The following is a 19,619-nucleotide window of genomic DNA, read 5'->3' as shown; positions in this document are numbered from 1 at the left end:
ATAATTTCAAAACTGGTTATACAAATATGAATTGTAGTTAAATTTTAAAATTAATCTCATACTTACTATTAATGAAGAAATTAAAATGCATAAATGGTCATTAGATGAAAAATAATTGCAACTGGATAAAAGTTATAAACTGTAATTTTACCAAAATGCGGTTTTTAGATTTATTCTCATACTAATAAATCAATTATAATTTCTATTTATGTTGTTTTGTGATCATGTGGACGATATATTAAACACATGATAATTTTAATTTGTATTTGTTTTATGATCGATCATTATCTATAAACAACATATTCGATTACATGATAACTGTGCTTCATTTTTACGAAGAGTTATTCACCTTGAATTGACATCAGATTTTTCATACTGAAAATAAAATTGAGTTGCGCTACACTTGGATTGGTAGATTGGAGATTGTGAATTTCAGTTACATAGTAACAAATTCTTTGGATTTCTTTAAACAATTGTGAATTCAAAGTATTTTAAATCATCTGACTCTAAACTTAAATTATATTTTTATAATAACGATGAATTTTAAATTCTTTTAATATATACCACATTTGAAATTATTTTTCAACTCAAATCCAAATTCATCACAAAAAAAATTGAGGTGGATGTCAACTTTATTGTCATTATATATAGCATTCGTAACATTGAGGGAGCGAAGCCAACGAAGGATTGTTTGATTGATAAAGTTGAGACATTACGATTGAAAAGTTATAGGTTCGAGTCCAACGAATGTGAATGTCTATAAACTACATTTATATATCTATACTAATATAAAAAAGAAGTTATTCACACTTACAAATAGTTTGATTGTGATACTGTGCCACAAAATGGTTCACATCATCTTTTAATCGTCAATCTACTATTATATTTATTTTATTATTTTCACTTATATTTATCACTTGCTTCATTTTTAATTATAAATTATTTTTATTTTTAAAATCTCTATCATGTCAATTTAATTGTATACACACGAATATAATAATAAGTAATAAAAAAGAAGAAAGACAGGACAAAAGAAATGAAACACACACTATCCGTTCTTCCAACTAAGCCAATATGCGCTGCAGAACACACTTAAATTCACCATACCTTGTGACACAACACGTTTGCATGAGCGATTACACTCTCTATCAACTATATACACTGAATCAGGTCCCATAACGCATTAATTCAACTCACTCAACTGCGTGCATTTAAAGCCATCAACATCTTCTTACCAATCTCCATTATCTTCACCCATGGAGAACGACGCCGTTCTGCGGACCTCCCTCGTCTGGCTGGCTGCGATAATGGTGTTAACGTGGCTGTACACGCAGTCTCTGAAGAAAATGGCGGTTACCTACTTGTTCGGGATGCTTGCTATCGGCGGCGTCGTTTTGCCTGATTGGAAGTTCTTCGACCGCCCTGTATCTCAGTGGTGCACCCTCGTCACCGACGATGACGCCGACTCCTCTCAATCTGCACCGGCGACGGCGAGGTAATTTTGGTTCTTATAGCTTGATTTTCTGTAATTGAATTTTCTCGAATTCTGAGTTGTGTTATGGAAAAGAAAAATTCCGTTTCTGTTGTGTTGGTGGAGTCATGGAGTAGGGGAAATCATCCATTAGCATTTAGCACTGTTGTGAATCTTGTAAATTAGTAGTATATTATTTTATTCTAATCTTAGAAGTTTATATTAGTTAGTCATAAAAATTTCATCTATATAAGAAGAGATTAAATGAATTAAAAAAATTTCAGCTAACTTTTTCTTAATATTCTTATGTATGATTTAGCGGAAAATTGGATTTTGAGTATAAAGTTATCCGATAAGCTTAAATTTTTATCAAAATTAGGTTTGATTGAACCAAGTCGATTATATAACTCTTTCTTTAAGTTGTATACTAATTACACAATAAATATATTATACGTATCATATAATTTGTTCTGATCAGATTAAACTCGACGTGAATTAGAAGTAAGGTAGTTATCGAATCTACAACACGAAGAATGAGATGACAATAACGACAATTTTGTTATTGATAACAATATTGACAAAGCTTGTTAAAATTATACTTCTGAGAAGTCAGAAACTCTTTAATTTTTCAAAAAAAATTATAGTATTATTTTTCTAAAAATTATCAAACATTTTATCATATCTGTATGCTTTCAAACATTTTATAAAATATTTAAAAAATATATGATAAGCAAATCTAGAGTCCTCTAATTCAATTTCATGCTTTAGAAAGTACATAGGGTGGTTAAATACATACTAGATATTCTGTATATTGGTTATACAGATGAATGATTCATACTATTTATATTTAGAAATTGAGGCACATTGATTTTGATCATCCACCAACTTAGTGTATTGTGCACCGACTGTTACCATATGGTAGAAGAGTTGCAGTGTAAAATTGATTGGAGCACATATGTCAACTATAGTGAACGGAGTTATGGCATCTGTACCTAAGATACGTGAGTAGGAGTGTCAATGGGTATGATAAGACCCTATTTAAATTTATATTCATAAAATATTCATTCTATCAAATAATACACATACCCTACTCAACCCCTTTAAGACCCTATGGGTCTCTAGATCCAATGTCATTGTTTTAGACCCAATGTTTTGGATTTGGGTAGGGTATAATTTACCCAAAACTTTTTTTTTTCTTTTTGCTTCATAATGTTGTTAGATAATATTTGACAATTGTATTTAAGACAAAATAATTAAAAAACCTATATATTAAATTAAATTTTTTTCTTGTTATTGTTTATTTTTTACACATAATTTATTAATAAATTCAAAATTATTTTGTGATCAATTTACAAATAACTCTTTTTTGATAATTTTTAAAATATTATATCATTTATAATACCATTTACAAAATAATCTAATGAAATTATTAAATCTACATATTTAATAGCAATTGAATTTAATATTATAAAACTTTCAAATTCAATTTTATTACTTCAAGACTTCAAGCAAGTATTATTGCCAATCAAGATATTAAAAAGAAAAAATTATTCGTTTAGTCCTTTAAGTTTGCATGTTATTTTGGTCCTTTAAATTTATTCGTTTTAGTTTTAGTCCGGTAAGTTTCAAAATTATTTAATTTTAGTTATTTGACCCAATTTCGGATAATTTTACCCCTATACAGCTTTTCAAAAGCAATTTTAGTCCATATATATCCATTTATTTTATTCTCGTCTAGAATGGTATAAGAGTTTAGGTTTTTGAAATTTTTTTTTGTTTATATTACACTTAAAGCATTAGGATGGACTATTAGCCTTTATCACAAAAGGGCAAAAGGGTTATAAATTAGGCTAAAGGACCACATCTACACAAAATTTGATAGAGAAATGACTAATCTAATATTGCCAAAGATAAAGGATCAAAATGAATTCAAACTAAAATTATAGAACAATATTTGTTTTTCTCTGTTGAAAATATACCTAGTAGAATAATTACACGATAATAATGTTATGATGTCTTAAATTTTGTAGATTGTTCACTTGAATGTAAATAGATTGAAAAGTAATATGCAATTGAATTGGAAAAAACAATTGGATCCAAATTGGGTATTTAGTAGTATTGATAGGTGGAAGCTCAACACAAATCCAATTTATATTTTTTTAATGGGGGTTTGGGCCTAAGTCTAATGATATTTGTTGGGTCCAGATCAGGATCTGGGTATTAATATATGGGTTTGAGTTGAGTCTTTCCCTACCCATTAACATTCGTGTACGTGAGGGGGTTGAACCTGGTATACCATCTTATTTCCTTTATTTAATTTATTTCTCTAACAAAGTTATGTTTATGTATATATAAATATACCAAATTTGTTAATATTTGTTTAAATATATTTAGAGGAATAGACAGCAATTCAGGGGTTAGTTGATATGTAAGAATGAATTTGGATGGGAACAAAATAAATAAAAATAGGGATGAAAAAAAAAAAGGAATTGATCAAAACTTTTTAAATTACTCATTTATCTGTTTGGTAAATAACAATAAAATTAAAATTAAATAAAAAATTCATTCCATAAGAAATATTTGTTTTGAAATTTTAAATTAATTATAAATTAGTAATATATAGATAATATACATTTGGATATTTTCATATATCCAAATATTTTTATATTGATATTCATTATATTTAATGTATTTATCATAATATATAATTTTATGACTATAAATCTTGTAATTATAATTTTATTAAAAGTTATTTAGCAATATATATAAAGAAGAAATCTATTTTCAATCCATTTGAAATAGCTAAAACCATAGATAAAAGGGAGGATAAATGTCTAATCCCATACTTGTGTGAATGATTATTTCGAATCCTAAATTATACCAAATATATATTTTGTAACGAGTCTAGAAATTTTCATTTCATTCCTAACCTATTATTTCCTCCCAATCACACCATTATGGTTGAATCAGAGACTAATATGCATATTATACTAAACTTTTTTTTTTTTTCCTTTTTTACTGAAGTATATATATCAACTGTGCCACACTTTTGAAGGATGCAAAATAAGGAAAATAGGTTTTATTACACTTTTATAAAGGTGAGGGTTTAGGGGAAATAATACATATATACTCTAGATATAGCCAATACAAAAATAAATAAATATATTTATATATATTACAACGATAATTTGCCACAAATTAAATTTGTTGTAATTTGCACTAAATACTTTGATAAATTTGCAATGTTATAATTAGTCCCCATGAGCAAAAACCATAGTAGAATTGGTCACAAAAGTATGTCGAAAGTTTTTCATGGATAAATTTTATGGGAGTCTAGTCGAGAAGATGTCCTTGTAAAACAAGGTCAGAAGTTTGCAACAATATTTTGTTGCAAGTTTGTGTCGATATTTGCAACTGAAAGATTATGTCATAGATATGACATATTAGCGCAGTTAGTAGTTGTTTCTCTTTTCCTGAAAACTTCATGTGTACTCATTGTTGAAATTACTGAGAAACAAAATGATTCTATATAGAGATTTACTTAACAAATTCATAGTTTAATTAAATATAAAGATAGTATGTCCTGAAAAAATAATTTACTTTTATTCTATCTATAACCTGTAAAATCCTATCAAAGATGATACATATTCGTATTTTAATCCTTGATCTACTATGCAGGTTCAAGTTCTACCCCGTCCGACTGCTTATTTACGCAACAGTTTATGGTTTTGCTTTTCACAAATGGTGGAAGTTCATAACAAGTTAGTGAGTCCACGGTGGGCCCTTAAAGAGTAGTAGGCAGTAAGGTTCGAGTTCCACTAGAAGTATGTGTATTTTTGTCACTTTATGTGGGTTATTATAGTTTATCTATTATTATTAGTTGTATTGATGCATTGAATGAATATGAGTTATTGTAGTTAATTTATTTGTTATTAGTCATATTGATGAATTAGTTGAGAAATTGGCATATAGATTGAGTTATTATAATTTATTTATTAATATTAATAAAAATAAAAATTCAATAAAATCTTGTTGCATCTTCTTTAACATTAATATATATACGCCATGTTTACATAATTAAAACAGAAGTTGCAATAGAATTTAAAATTAAAAATCCAATTAATTTGATTTACGCCATCTATAGGTGATTTAACAAGTGACTCTTAGTCAATATTTAGAAATGATGGATATTATATTACGGTTTATTATGTTTTTCAATATAAGTTTGTTTATAATTAGAAGAATTTTTATACTTATTCTGATTCACACTTAAAAAATTGTGTGAGCAAAAATCGCATGCATTAAATACAAATAATTTAAAAATAAGCATAAGCTGAATACGTAAAGCTAATATTAAAGTCAATTACATTATCGATCTCAAATATCTATACAACTTATTAATTTTGATCATTTTTTGAAAATTCAATCAAAATAAATTTAATATAAATTACACACACACATTGCTTCGTATAATACTACATGCTTGTTTCACTCTAGTCTTACTAACTTTTATAAAAATTAAGATCTATTTTCATATTTCAAACCAATATTCTTTTGCCGTAACTCTTCACAAAATATTATAAAATACAAATAATAAGACAAAAATATTTTGTAATTTAAAATTTATTTTTTTATTTATAAACAATGATTTATGATATATATTAATTTTTTTTATTGTATAAATAATATATTTAAATTATTTTTATTTATAATATATTTAAAAATAAAAACTTATTATTGTACGCATATATAAACATATAAAGTAAATTATTAAAAGAAAAATAGAGAGAAATCTTGAATACATAGAAATACAAAAATAATAATAACAAAAAAAGAAAGCGATAAACAATCAATTGGTTACCGGGGTACATTGAGATATTGATTGCAGAGTTACTCTGCCCAGCAATGGAAGCTACCCTGAGACGCTGCCATTTCCTCTCTCTCAATTCCTTTCTTCCCCATTTTCTACAAAAATTTCAATTTTCAACCACTAAAATCTCTATTATTTGACACCCCAATCGTGTATAACACCGTATTCCACGTACAAAATGTCAGGATTTGGTGTTCGGCTCGAAAATTCTCATCCGGTTTTACCTGATAATCCGAACAACTCAAATTTCTGTTTCGGTGGATTGTTCCTGGATGCTAGTACTGTTCCTTCTTCAATTGTCAATACAATTTCCGGTGAAGTTTGTGGTCACGGTCGTCCCGTGTGCTGGAGGAGAAAGCGTGGTGATTTTTTGTGTTTGAGCTTGTCAGTTAAGGGGAAAGATGGAGTGATTAATAATTCAACTGAATGTGTGGTGGGGAGTGGAGGTAATGAGAGTAAGGAAGCCGTTGGCGTGGCCGCGGTGAAGGCGGGTAAAAGGGTGAAGGTTAGGTTAAGGGGCCGGGGGGCGGTGAACACCACCAAGCATTTGTGGGCCGGGGCTGTGGCTGCCATGGTTTCAAGGTTTGTCTTCTTTGTTGTTAAAATTATGGTAGATAGTTAACCGATGCTTCTATTAGTTGTGTCGATTATTTCACTCCTTTGAGCTGACTGCTTCGCATGGTTCTAAGTTTCTTAGGAATATGTGTGTGTGTATGTGAGTGTGTGTGTTATGAGTTTTGTTCAGAAAATAACTTGAATAATGTGAAGAGGAAGAAAATAATGGCCTAGTTTCTTGTTTCTTACGAGTTCTTTTCGAGCTATGTCTTCTTAACAGATTAGTGTGATGAATTTGCATTACAAAGTTCTGAATACTGAACCTACTACTTCTGTTGGTATCCCAAGTACAGCACTGTGCTAATGATTGTTCTTTAATCAGAACTTGTGTTGCTCCACTTGAGAGGCTGAAGTTGGAATATATAGTTCGTGGTGAGAAGAGGAACCTATATGAGCTTGTTAACAGAATAGCTACGACTCAAGGCTTGAGAGGCTTTTGGAAGGGAAATTTTGTGAACATACTTCGTACTGCTCCTTTCAAGGCGATCAATTTCTGTGCTTATGATACATACAGAAAGCAGCTACTCAAATTATCTGGAGATGAAGAAACCACAAATTCTGTGAGATTTATTGCTGGTGCTGCTGCTGGTATTACAGCTACTGTGCTCTGCTTGCCACTGGATACTGTGAGCGACAGTTCATAACTTGTGCGATCTTATAGTTTTGCTATATTTTGAGTCATGTTTTTAGCTAAAAGCATACAGGAATCTTATATGTAGAACCAACTTTGTTTGTAAAAGAGAATGGGGAATGGTTGATTTGGGAGTCTGTGATGCACATTGATTCTGAGAATAAGCTCATCTTCCATGCGCACTAGTGCTACTATATTTCTTTGTGGAAATAAGTTGAAAATTAGTTATAGTACTTAAAGAATTGACCTTTGATATTTGTTCGAATTTTGAAGGAGGGATAATGGACGGAAAGGACAGGCAAGGAGAGAACATAGAGGAATATGGTTTTCTAAAATTGGATGAAAGAAGAAAGAGGTAAGGAAAGTAAGTCGGAAGTAATTCCACTTTTTCTCTCCAGAAATCACATTAGTAATTACAAATCAGATTTATTCGGAATATGCCTAAGAAAATTTGTCTCTGATGTGCCCTGTAAAGGAGGTAAATTGGGTTTGCCCCCTCATAGGATGGTAGGTGGGATGAAACAAGTATGCTTTTGATTATTACCTACTCTTATTGCCAATAGATTAGTCATTCCATATATTTTTCTTTATGAAAGTAAACTATCCTTGAATTCGTATAGAAGTAGAATGCCGCTTATTTATTGCGGTTTATATGGTCTGCAATATCAGGACTAATATATGCATTTCAGATCCGGACCAGGCTGGTGGCACCTGGTGGAGAAGCATTGGGTGGTGTCATTGGAGCTTTTCAACATGTTGTCCGACATGAAGGGTTCTTGTCTCTTTACAAGGGATTATTGCCATCCATTTTAAGTATGGCACCATCAGGTGCAGTTTTCTATGGTGTATATGACATGTTGAAATCAGCTTACTTGCATTCACCTGAAGGAAGAAAAAGAATTCAGAATCTGAAACAACAGGATCAGGAATTGAATGCTTTGGAGCAACTGGAATTGGGACCAATGAGAACTCTATTGCATGGTGCTATTGCCGGTGCTTGTGCAGAAGCTGCTACCTACCCGTTTGAGGTGTTGAGAAGGCAGCTCCAACTGCAAGACGGGGCATCTAAATTGAGTGCATTAGCAACTTGTGTCAAAATAGTTGAGCGAGGTGGTGTTCCTGCTCTTTATGCAGGTCTTATTCCCAGCTTATTACAGGTATGCCTTTAATATCTGAAGTTGTTTCTTACTTTGCAGCATCGGGTAAAGGCATCTCCTCTCTTAAAACTAAACCTAAGAATATTTAGTAATACTTTGAAATGTACTTCTTTATATCTCTCAACATGCATAATCAGATGTATATACCACATAATAGCTTAAAAGACATTGCCGCAGAACAAACTTGATTAGACTGTTTACATGATTTTTGCCCGTGAACAGTGTGCAGGAAAAAGATAGAGGTCAATGGGATTCTATCATTTAGTGCTCCATTTGGATATATTTGAGTGAGGAAAGTATTAAGGGAAATGTTTTCTGGTTTAGTTCAAAGAAAATATGAATGAGAAAATGTTATAAATCTAAATTTTAAAGGTTTTTATTGATCTATACATTTTATTTCATTTCTATTTTAATGGTATTCAATTAAATTTTAAGAAATTACTAGAATTGATAGTCCTATTTGTTAGAAAAAGAATAATGTCCGGAGTTCTAGTTATGATAACTTTTGCTTTCCATCACTAAATTAAGACCCAAATGGAGTATTGTGGAACAGTGAAAAGCATGGGCTTTACTAAATTAAGATTACTTATTCATTTTCCTTTGAAATTGAGAAATGAAGGTTACAGCTAAATAAATAACTTTTTAAGATAAGGTAATTTGAAGATGACTTTATAACTTAATACTATTAATAAACATAAAAGGCATCAAATAAAGTACCTTACCATAAATTCTGGAAAATATGCAACTCGCAAATACATGCATTCACAGAATGTGAGCTGGCTGAACCTTGCTGAAGATTAAAAATTATTTAAAAATTAAAACTAAACCTAAAATTCAATTCAGTAGTCAAGCCCGCAAAAAGTTGATTTCAAGTTTTTAGTGAAATTGAAGCCTCTTTGGCCTGCTATTGATACCTTGTTTGGTTTCATTTTCAATTTTTCAGTTTTAAAACAATGACGAAAATAAAAACATATTTGTGTATAGGGTAAATTACAACGACCTCTCCTGAGATTTGGCATAATTACAAATACCCCCCTTGTTGTTGGGAAAATTATGAATACCCCCCTGATTTTAACGGCCGTCTAACAATTAGCCCATTCCGTTAGTCTCCGTTAGGTTTTTATTCATTTTTTATGGTCAACTGACCAAAATGCCATTGTGGACTAAAAATTATAATTTTTTTTTTTTAAAATTAGCTATTTTTTTATTGACTAAGTGAAAAAAAAATTTAATAATTTTTTTTTAATTTTTTCATCCACTACGTCTGATCTTTTTATAAAAGAAAAAAATACAGTAAGGGTGTAGTTGACAATTTCATACCTCCATCCAAGGATTACATAATTTCATCAAACATCATGGAGGGTATTTATAATTTTTCAAACAACGAGGGGTGTTCGTAATTATGCCAAACCTCAACATAGGTTGTTGTAATTTACCCTTGTTCATATGTGTTCTCTCCATAGTTTTACTATCCTTCTCATCTCAATCATACTTTTATATATATTTACATATGTAGAAAAAATTTCAAATATTAATTTTATGAACTAATGATATATTCATTCCTCTCATAATACTTTGATATGACATTACTACCATATAGCTGCAATTTCATAAAGAATACATTTGATTTGTCTATCATTTGTATCAAATAAAAAATATATTGATTGGACACCACTAGCAACATAAAATGCAATCTCATCGAGTAATCTAAACATATTCGCATTTTCACGTCAAAATATATATTTGATCCCATGTTGGAAGGCCTAGTGAAGGACATGTTAGATGGATTATCCCTGTCTTTCTTACTTCTTTCCCAAGAATTTGAATATACCTAGGGCTAAACCAAAATCACTAAAATCACTACTGGCCCAGTCATTTTAAATCAGTATGGTTAAGAAAAAAATCTGTTATCTTACTGTTCCTTTTGATCTTGAATATTCTTGATTTCGAGCACAGAGTTATCACCTCTGCCCATGACTGTTTTAGTTCCTCTTTCGGCAGCCTTTATTATATTACAACTTCTATTACGAATGGTCGTTGCGGACGGAAAATTTAGGAAGAAATAAGGATTGTCATTCTAGAATGAGTAAATTATTGTGTTTCTTGTTCATGTCTGGCATGACGATTTTGTTGCGTTGCGGTTGGTGCTTGTGCTTACTTCATAGCTATTTTGAACAAGGATGAAACTTTTGCAATTACAATTCCTTGTTAATTTTTGGCAATATTGCAATTACAATTCCTTGTTAATTTTTGGCAATATGGCTACTGTTTGTTGATGTATGTCCCAAACCTTGTCTGTGGTACTCCAGGTATTACCTTCGGCATCGATAAGCTTCTTTGTTTACGAGTTCATGAAGATCGTTCTTAAGGTGGAATGAATCACACAACCTTCTTAACAAATAGTCACAGAGGGAATTCCCAAAATCTTATATGAAGGATTATTGAAGAACAAAAGTAGGAACCAATGTCATTTTATATTACCATAATCTCTTGCAGCAAGACGAAGGAATCATCATTACCACTATCCTTGTCGTTTTCTTGTTCATTTTGATGTATGTTGACATGTATAATAATACATTTCCCAATTCAGGGTCCTTCAACCTCTTACATGAAAAGCTTATGTTGTTCATGATATTTCTAATTTCTGTGCTGTTCTGCATTTTTGCTCTTGCAGTATAACCTAATTAATGTTGAGAAAATATGGAAAATGAGTGTCTAAATGAGGATGAACCTTTTAACCCAATTTTAAGATCAAATGAATTTGAGTTTCAAAATGGTTCCATCTATGTCATGTAAGATTTAGTTTGGATAGAATATGGTCGAGGAGACTCTTTCTTTAAGATGAGATTGCCATGAGGGTGCCTATGGTTTCTTTTTTCTTTTCTTTTTTAAAAGCCGTCCGTGCCTAAGCAGGAGGTTTGGTGGACCCTTATTCGTTTATTAACATTTAAAAATAAAAGGAATATTTTAGTACAAGAATCGACTCAAAGCAGATAGAGTACTACTTTTTTTACAACGAGTAAAACATTAAATTTTACGGAGTACTACTTCATTACAACAAAATTTAAAAGAAGGACGTCCTAGCCTATCTATTGTAGCAAGACGGTTCAGACAGTCGGGGATGTAGGAAGCGAAGTCTTTTTCTCTTTGGTGCGCATGGCTTCCATAGCTAGCCAATCGGCGCCTTAGTTAACTTACTAAGTATGCAAAAGGCGGAAGGATTTGAATGCATGAGACAGATCAAATTTGGGGTATATTTATAATTACTTAGGAGTTGAGTTCGACTAGATATGACTTGAAAGAAAGACATGTCAGTTCTATGATTATATGATACTTTCCCGATTGAAGGTCGCTAACGTTAATTAGTCTTCTATGTGTTTATGACATATGTAAGAGTAAATATGTGGATGCGGATAATTCATTGCACATTTGTAATAATCAATGTGAAGCTAGAATAATAAACGAAAGCAACTCGCATAACGAGCTTCCTTGTAAGAGAAACCAAAGCTCTTTTTGTATCTTTGGCTCCTGGATGACAAAAGATCGATGATCACAATTTCATGGCCGCTGACAACAATTGAATCAGACGGTTTCATTTCGATCTTCTTACTCGCTCATACATAACGAGGGCCGACAAGATGGGGAGAAAACCAGTCATTCATACACACCATTGCAAAGCAAATTGAGAAATTACTAGTCTATTTCTCCTTTACATATAACTCATTATCACAATTTGCCACTAACTATACATACTCTGTTTTATTACACATTATGAAGCATCTCCCTCTCTTTATGACAACCTTTTTCTTTCTCAGATCCTCAAGAGAAGGCGCTGAGGCAAGTACAAGGTATATAACATCATCCCTCGACTTCTTGATCCAACGAGTGCATGAATTTGCAGTTAGGACATGCAGGGGTAGACTTGCACATCATCACCAACATGTAACACTTTTTGCACACTGCAGTTACCATCTCTTGTTGGTCCCCTTCAAACGTTAGCCACGAGGGCGATCTGGTAATAGCGCTAGAGATCATAACATGATCTTTCTGATGATAGATTGAGGTTGTACTAAAACCATGCTTCCTATTGCTGTCTACCACTTGATGAGATTGGCATGGTGGATTGAGTTCCAGATCCAAGCTCATGGGAGCTGGATTGTATGGATGTATGCTCAACTTTGGATCGTTTGAGGCCCTTTTACTAGTCTTTGTATTGTAGAAGAACATTTGCCCTGACTGCGTATGCAAGAGATATCTATCAGTCATCTCCATGTGTGAATTTATATGTAAGAATTCACACAAGAAATGGAAGTATGAATATTAAGAGTTTGACAATGGATGACACACCTTTATATCGAGATACTGTTGCCACTCAAGAGGACTTGGTGTCTGATTCTGGGAGTTGTAGTCGGAAATAGGCTTCATGCTCTTGATTTTCTCTGGCTTCTCAGAGATCCCATCTGCTGGAACATCATCCCATTTTCTTTTCTTTGACAATTGTTTTGAATCGGATAACACTCCTTCTGATGTTTGTAAAGACATCATGTTTGACAAACTCAAAGAGGGTTTGGTTGTAAGAATGGTTAAAATCTTGGGGAGGGTTTTATAGGGTTAGGAAGAAGCACTATGAGCGCGAGATACGTTTCTCTACTTTAGTAGAGACTGTGTCTGACACTCTCGATCCATCCAAGACCATTGGATTAAAATAGGTGGATCGTAGAAACACCACCCTTTATAATCTAATGGTCAGCAGTATACTAATACCATGATCCAGTGTAGGATGATGCCTACAGCCAAATGATTCATGCACACTCGAGTCACAGAAGAATTTTTCTATCAGATATATACAATCTACAAGGGAAACAGCCTTAAATGTGAAACTGAGAGGACCCATCTCTGCTATGTCTGTGAAATATTGAATTGAAGTTTGCTTCTCAATTAGTACATGGATCCAACTCTTTTCTTACAAGAGTAGATGTTTGATCCTATCCAACTCTACTTGGTAATAGAATGCATTATACATACATTAATGCAGCAGTTAACACTTAAAGACACCTGATCTTGATTGCACCAATCTTCACCTCCTTAATTAATGTCATGTACCATCATTTCCATTTAATGATCAACTAGGACAGTTGGTTTTTTAGGTTCCATGACTAATCACACTTTTCAAGAAAGACGTTGAGTTTGATTATACACTCGCCTCGATCATATTATGTCCGTAGAACAAAGTATTACGACGAAATATTTTTTGTGTACATGATTGTAACTAGTGTAGCCTCAGTTTGACTGTACCCACCAAATCGGGCAAAATTTGCACTTTTAGTCCCATAAGATGGGTTTCAACACTTTCCGTCCTCTGTTTTACAAAATTTTTAAAATTGTGTTGAATTCTTCCAATTTTGGGACCATTTTAAAAATTTATAAAGCAGAGAACTAAAAATTTGAACTCCTTATTCTACTGAACTAAAAGTGTAATTTCATCCACAAAATTGTGTAGTAAGTGATGTTGGCTATTCTTCTCAAAGTAGGAACAAAACATGTATTTTAGTTGAACTTATTTAACGGATTTTACAAGTTCATACGTTTTGCAAAATATATTTTTATGCATATAAAATGTTAGAACTAATTTTGAAACAAAATAAGATTATAAAGCAAATGTTAGTACTGATAAATTTGTAATTAGTATGCGGTTTAAGGTTTGAATTTAGGTAAGTAATCCGGTTTCTGGTCCTAAATCTCTCTTAAGTTCATCTATGGGCACAAGCTCGATGAAAACAACACTAGGAAGGCTTTGATTACTAACCTCTTAATTTTAAGTTCCTATGACGGTTTTTAAGGCGAAGTTCAAGAGAATAGCAAATGTAGAAAAAAAGTTATATCTAGTATTTGGAGGGCATGAGTTTATAAGCTCTATTGACTTGTACGACTCCTTCTGAACCGTCGATTTAAATCTGATTAGACGATTGAGGAGACAAGTACATTATCAAATTTGAGTTGATTTGAATTTGAGTCATACAAACGTGAAATGTGCATATCTAGGGCCATTTCTTCGATTAACATGATTTTTAGGGGCTTTATAATCATTTTTAAAAGGGTGGTCCCATATCAATACATTCAAACTAAAGAAACTATTTTACAAACTATTTCATACCTATTTAAGGAACTTACAAGCTCTCACCTCTTAATATCTTCTTTTGGATTCTATAGAAAAAAATTCTTACAAAGTGGAACTCAATAACTACTTTACAATATCTTATGAATTCCTAAAACTTATTTTTTTATATATACCTTATAAGATATTTTGAAAAACTTATAAATCAATCTCAAGACGTTGTCTGATTTGAACAAAATTTTTGACGACGAAAGTTCTTGAATAGTAAAGGGCAGTGAAGTGTTTAAGGGGAGGAAAGGGATTTTGGGGTGTCGGGTATTATTAACTCAATTTTCAAGTTTTACACTATTTCAACATTTTGAAAACTTATTTGTTTAATCCAATCCCATTGAAAACATTCATTTTTAACGAAAATTACAGTTTAAGTCTATTGAAAACACACTTCTCAAACCACTCTTTTAGACCTCATCATTACTTATGTCTTTAGTTATACATAGAATATAACACGACAACATTGACCTTTTAAAAAAGAAAAATAACATTATACTATATATTCAAAATTACAAGATCTATAAAATTCCTATATAACAAATCAAATCTAAACAAAATTATCATTTCCCACACCTATAAACCTAACTTTAGAAACATACAACTCAACTATATTTTATTTCTCATACAAAAACCAATAAAGTATTTCTATACCATTGAAAATTAGAAATAAAAATAAAAACAAAAACAAAGGGGGGCAGAAGTGTGTCATTAAATGGGAGTTGCAAACAGTTGAAGAGGGGGGTATGGATTCTTTAATAGGGCATTGATAGCTCCAACTCTACACAAACAAGCAAAGCTTTAAAGGCTGATTTCTGCACTCTCACACGCCCATTCAATTGAACCAAACCACTGTCCTATGATATCAAATATTTAGTCATACAAACCCATTCCTCTCAACTGTACAACCCCTTTAAGAACCTCACAACCCCACCCCTTACCTATTAAAATTCAACCATATTTTTGTGAGCTATGAATTCCTCCTCCTCCCCCCCCCCCCAACACCCACAAACATACATTTGATATGAAAATGTTAAATTACACTTTTTCTCAATTTTTTAAAAATTATACTTATATCCCTTTTGAAAATTCTCCATTTACAATTGATTTTCTTCTGTTAGGGTTTGAATGCAGATGTTGGCAAAAGAAAATAATAATTTTTTTTTAATTTTACCCTTCATTCAACATTCTATTAGTAATATTTTTATATCTGTAAGGGATAAATGTACTATATATGAGGTCAAAAGGATATATTTGTATTAAAATATTATTCACAAATTTTAGCCATTAGGTGTAAAGTAACTACTGATGAATGAAAAAATTAGTCATCTTTGGTGTTTCGGTTACTTGTTGTATAAGGGGTGAGGTTAACATCATTGTTGTATTTATTTCTTGAAAATATCTTGTCTGAATACTTCATCTAGTGCTTCAAGAAATATATGCAACAATTGTGTTCACCTCCCCCATATACGAAGCAAAAAAACTACAAAAGAGATAATTAATTTTTTATTCATATGTGGCTACTTTTTATCCAATAGCTATAATTTAAAAATAATATTTTATTAAAATTACTCCCTTTTGACTTTATGTATAGTACATTTACCCCCTTACAAATATAAAAAAATATTACTAGTGGAATGCTAAATTGGGGGGGGGGGGTTAAAATTGGAAGTTTATGCAATTTTTGTTGATATCAGTATTTTCTATCCAAACACTAATGGGAGTAGGTCAACAGTAAAAGAGGGCGTGTAAGTGTAATATTTTTTGAGAAAAAGTGTAATCTTATATTTTTGGAGGTGGCCTACGGGTAATTAATCCTAAAATAAACTTTAGAGCTTTTAAAAGGTTAAATCTTGTTTTAAAAATAAGTACTTGGAGTGTTTTGAATAGAATAAAATCATAGAGTTTATAAGACACTATCAAGATAACTCTATAATTAAAACTGACGAGTTTGTTGAAATTTTAAAAGTAAATTACGAACTTCTTATATTTTACCTTCTTCTTTTATCATTTATTTTTATGTACTTATCAATTTAATTGAAACACAATTATTATTTTAATAAAAGCATATATCTAAAATTAAGAAACTGACTATATATTATCTTAATTTATTCTTTGATCCAGGTGCGGAATCAAAGTCGTCTTTAGAGTAGTCCGGGTTCGGAGATGTTTGAGAATTTGAGAAAGACAAGCAAATTATTAGACTTATTGGGAGGTCCCTAGCGAAACCCTCTTATACTTAAGTCAGTTCACGTGAGATCAAAAGAAAAGCGAAGAATACCTTGCTGAAATAATAATGATGTAACTTAATCGAAAATAGCTTTGAGATATTACGTATGTACTTGTACAGATCCACGTGTCATGATCTTGATCTTCCAAATACATGATAATTAATAATCATAGTTACGGGTCACTCGATCAGGTCGGGTCGAATTCGATGCAACCCAAGTTAAATAAAAAATATATATGAATCCTTATCCTGCAAGAGTAATTTGCTTTTTATTGAGAGTATTTTGATCTTTTTGTTACCATTGCGATAAAACCCCGTCATTATCCATAATTGTTCCATTTGGTGGCCAATACACAGTCACATAATATTACTACATACGAATCGTAGGGACACATTGTCTTACATGCATATAATAAATATGTTTTTATATTTTAAAATATATAAACATACAAATTATTATTTTTTTTTAAAAAAAAAGAGCCAACTTAAGGTATTAGATACAAAGAAAAAATTGGAGCAGTGGTGTTAAAAAGACATGGAGTCACTTTTGTTAAAAAAAAAGTAATTATAATTAATTTTAAATATGATCTTATCAGGAGTATAATTTTTATAGTTAAAAATTAATGCAACAATGTTATTAATCGTCATTTGAATATAAATAGTATTTTTTATGTAGATATATAATTTTTTTTATTCGTATTAAGTTTGTTAGGTGAATTAATTACATACTAAGTGTAATATATTCAAAATGCAATTGGTCGTTGTTTTTTTAAATTATATGACAAATATATTATATTTGTTATCTAAATATTAACTTAAATTTGACTAAAACTTGTCAGTGTTAGAATTTTTTCATATATAAATATATATGCATGCGTGTATCTACGTGCATGCACGAACACACTCACACAAACCTAGGAAGAGAGAGAAATCCTATGAAACAGGGGAGTGTTTTCATCTATTTAACATGTAATATAAATTTAATAAATAAAAAGCTATAAATAATTTAAAATTTAAATATAAAAATATATAATTGATAAATAATCTAAAATATAAAATTTTAGTAATGCATATAAATATTATTATTATATAAAAATAAATCTAAATTACATTATTAGCTAATTTATATAGAGAAATTGTGAATATTTTGGACACTACAAAAAAATTGAGTTTTCATTACACTATAAATGACCAAGACCTAAAAATTGTGGTAAATTAATACTATTAATCACGGTTAAATAAAATCAAAGTAAAAATTTAAACTTTTACCACATTAAGTAATATTCGTCATGGTTTTTAGCCACAATCAAAATATTTGTCATAGTTTTGGCCATGGTTAATGTTTTGACCATACTTGTAGAAACAACATCCGATGGCCGTTGCGAAGTCGTGGTTAATTTGTACTTGTTATGATTTTCTTTTTTGGCTATAAGAATTAACCGTGGCGAAAAATTATATTTTTACTAGTGGCGAAAAATATTTAGTACTTGTTATGCACTTATTTCAATTTAAATAAAAATAAAAACATGAACTTTCATGTGGCAAAATAAAATTAAAAAGGCCATTGAAATATGAGCATACATTTGGGATAAACGACCCGAAGTGATAATTAAGGTTGTCAATTGTGGTGGTTTATAATTTTCATCTCATCTCAATCAGAAAAAAAAAAATGAGATAGAATGGTTTGATTGGGCTGGTTTTTTTTTTTTGTTTTGTATGTAACTGGATGTAAGACAAAAAGTGTAAGAATATAAGGTTTGAATCAGGATTTTTCTATAATTATGATTTTTTGACAAAATTCAGCCCCAACACTTCATAAACCCTAATATGTATAGACTCGTTGTGATCATTCGATTATTTTGGTGTCTGACTGTGGTTCATGTGATATCATACAATTTGGAAAAATCTATAAATACTCGTCCCTCCATGCAGCATGTGTGACTTTTGCTACTTCATCATTCTTATTGTCTTCTATTAGATTTCTCTTACATCTACCCGACTTAGGCATCTAATGTAGTTCAAATAATGGGTTGTTTTGTAGGCTTTGCAGTTGAGAAAATCGAGTTGTATCTTACTCGTTAAAATTAACAATCACCTAAATTCACTCTTAAAGAAGTTAACGCAATCTTTGGTATAACATATCTGCAGATGGAATAAATTGGAGGAACAAACACGGCCTTAGTAAGTCCACCTGCCCTCACTAACTCGCCTTCAATTGCTTTAAATGCAGAATTGAAGGGGGGAGCATTAAAACACCTCCACTCTAACCATAGCCTTTCTGCCTTTGATTAAATGACTTCAACCCACCCCCTCTTCCCTTCATTTATGCAACACACACACATACCCAAGTGGGTGTCTGTGTGTTCTTGAAAAAAAAATAATAATTAAGTATTCACAATCAATTAATTGGAAGTTAATTCATGCTCGTTGGGTGGACCTCCTTTCAGATGTTCTCATTTGCAATCAACTGAAAAATAGCCAT

At 31.1% G+C, this 19,619-nt stretch overlaps 3 protein-coding genes across 3 annotated transcripts; 2 read left to right on the top strand and 1 right to left on the bottom strand.

Annotated features, from left to right (window-relative positions):
* Window positions 1-1,125: 1,125 nt before the first annotated feature.
* Window positions 1,126-5,410, top strand: LOC105158957 (peptidase). Its single transcript, XM_011075880.3, has 2 exons — window positions 1,126-1,495; window positions 5,150-5,410. Exons 1-2 carry the CDS (start codon window positions 1,257-1,259, stop codon window positions 5,235-5,237), a joined length of 327 nt encoding a protein of 108 aa, XP_011074182.1. The 5' UTR covers window positions 1,126-1,256; the 3' UTR covers window positions 5,238-5,410.
* A 906-nt stretch (window positions 5,411-6,316) lies between these two features.
* On the top strand, window positions 6,317-11,378 carry LOC105158956 (putative mitochondrial adenine nucleotide transporter BTL3). Its single transcript, XM_011075879.3, has 4 exons — window positions 6,317-6,923; window positions 7,279-7,582; window positions 8,277-8,744; window positions 11,054-11,378. The coding sequence occupies exons 1-4, from the start codon at window positions 6,520-6,522 to the stop codon at window positions 11,120-11,122; spliced, it is 1,245 nt and encodes a 414-aa protein (XP_011074181.1). The 5' UTR covers window positions 6,317-6,519; the 3' UTR covers window positions 11,123-11,378.
* Window positions 11,379-12,196: 818 nt separating this feature from the next.
* On the bottom strand, window positions 12,197-13,513 carry LOC105158955 (uncharacterized). Its single transcript, XM_011075878.3, has 2 exons — window positions 13,092-13,513; window positions 12,197-12,980 (listed from the first exon to the last, which is right to left on the bottom strand). Exons 1-2 carry the CDS (start codon window positions 13,287-13,289, stop codon window positions 12,603-12,605), a joined length of 576 nt encoding a protein of 191 aa, XP_011074180.1. The 5' UTR covers window positions 13,290-13,513; the 3' UTR covers window positions 12,197-12,602.
* Between the last annotated feature and the right edge of the window lie 6,106 nt (window positions 13,514-19,619).

This window comes from Sesamum indicum, linkage group LG3 (genome assembly GCF_026168435.1).
Source record: "Sesamum indicum cultivar Baizhima isolate 11 linkage group LG3, ASM2616843v1, whole genome shotgun sequence".
In the NCBI taxonomy this organism is placed as follows: Eukaryota; Viridiplantae; Streptophyta; class Magnoliopsida; order Lamiales; family Pedaliaceae; genus Sesamum; species Sesamum indicum.
Note: the sequence above shows the minus strand (reverse complement) of the source record. Positions and strands in the feature narration are given on the sequence as shown.

What these genes read in the sequence shown, in the direction of transcription:
- LOC105158957 (XM_011075880.3), top strand. Translation starts at nt 1,257, where the DNA reads ATGGAGAACGACGCCGTTCTGCGGACCTCCCTCGTCTGGCTGGCTGCG. An exon ending in TCTGCACCGGCGACGGCGAG is followed by an intron (nt 1,496 to 5,149) that starts GTAATTTTGGTT and finishes TCTACTATGCAG; the next exon opens with GTTCAAGTTCTACCCCGTCC.
- LOC105158955 (XM_011075878.3), bottom strand. Translation starts at nt 13,289, where the DNA reads ATGATGTCTTTACAAACATCAGAAGGAGTGTTATCCGATTCAAAACAA. An exon ending in AACAGTATCTCGATATAAAG is followed by an intron (nt 12,981 to 13,091) that starts GTGTGTCATCCA and finishes TTGCATACGCAG; the next exon opens with TCAGGGCAAATGTTCTTCTA.
- LOC105158956 (XM_011075879.3), top strand. Translation starts at nt 6,520, where the DNA reads ATGTCAGGATTTGGTGTTCGGCTCGAAAATTCTCATCCGGTTTTACCT. An exon ending in GTGGCTGCCATGGTTTCAAG is followed by an intron (nt 6,924 to 7,278) that starts GTTTGTCTTCTT and finishes TTCTTTAATCAG; the next exon opens with AACTTGTGTTGCTCCACTTG. An exon ending in TCTGCTTGCCACTGGATACT is followed by an intron (nt 7,583 to 8,276) that starts GTGAGCGACAGT and finishes TATGCATTTCAG; the next exon opens with ATCCGGACCAGGCTGGTGGC.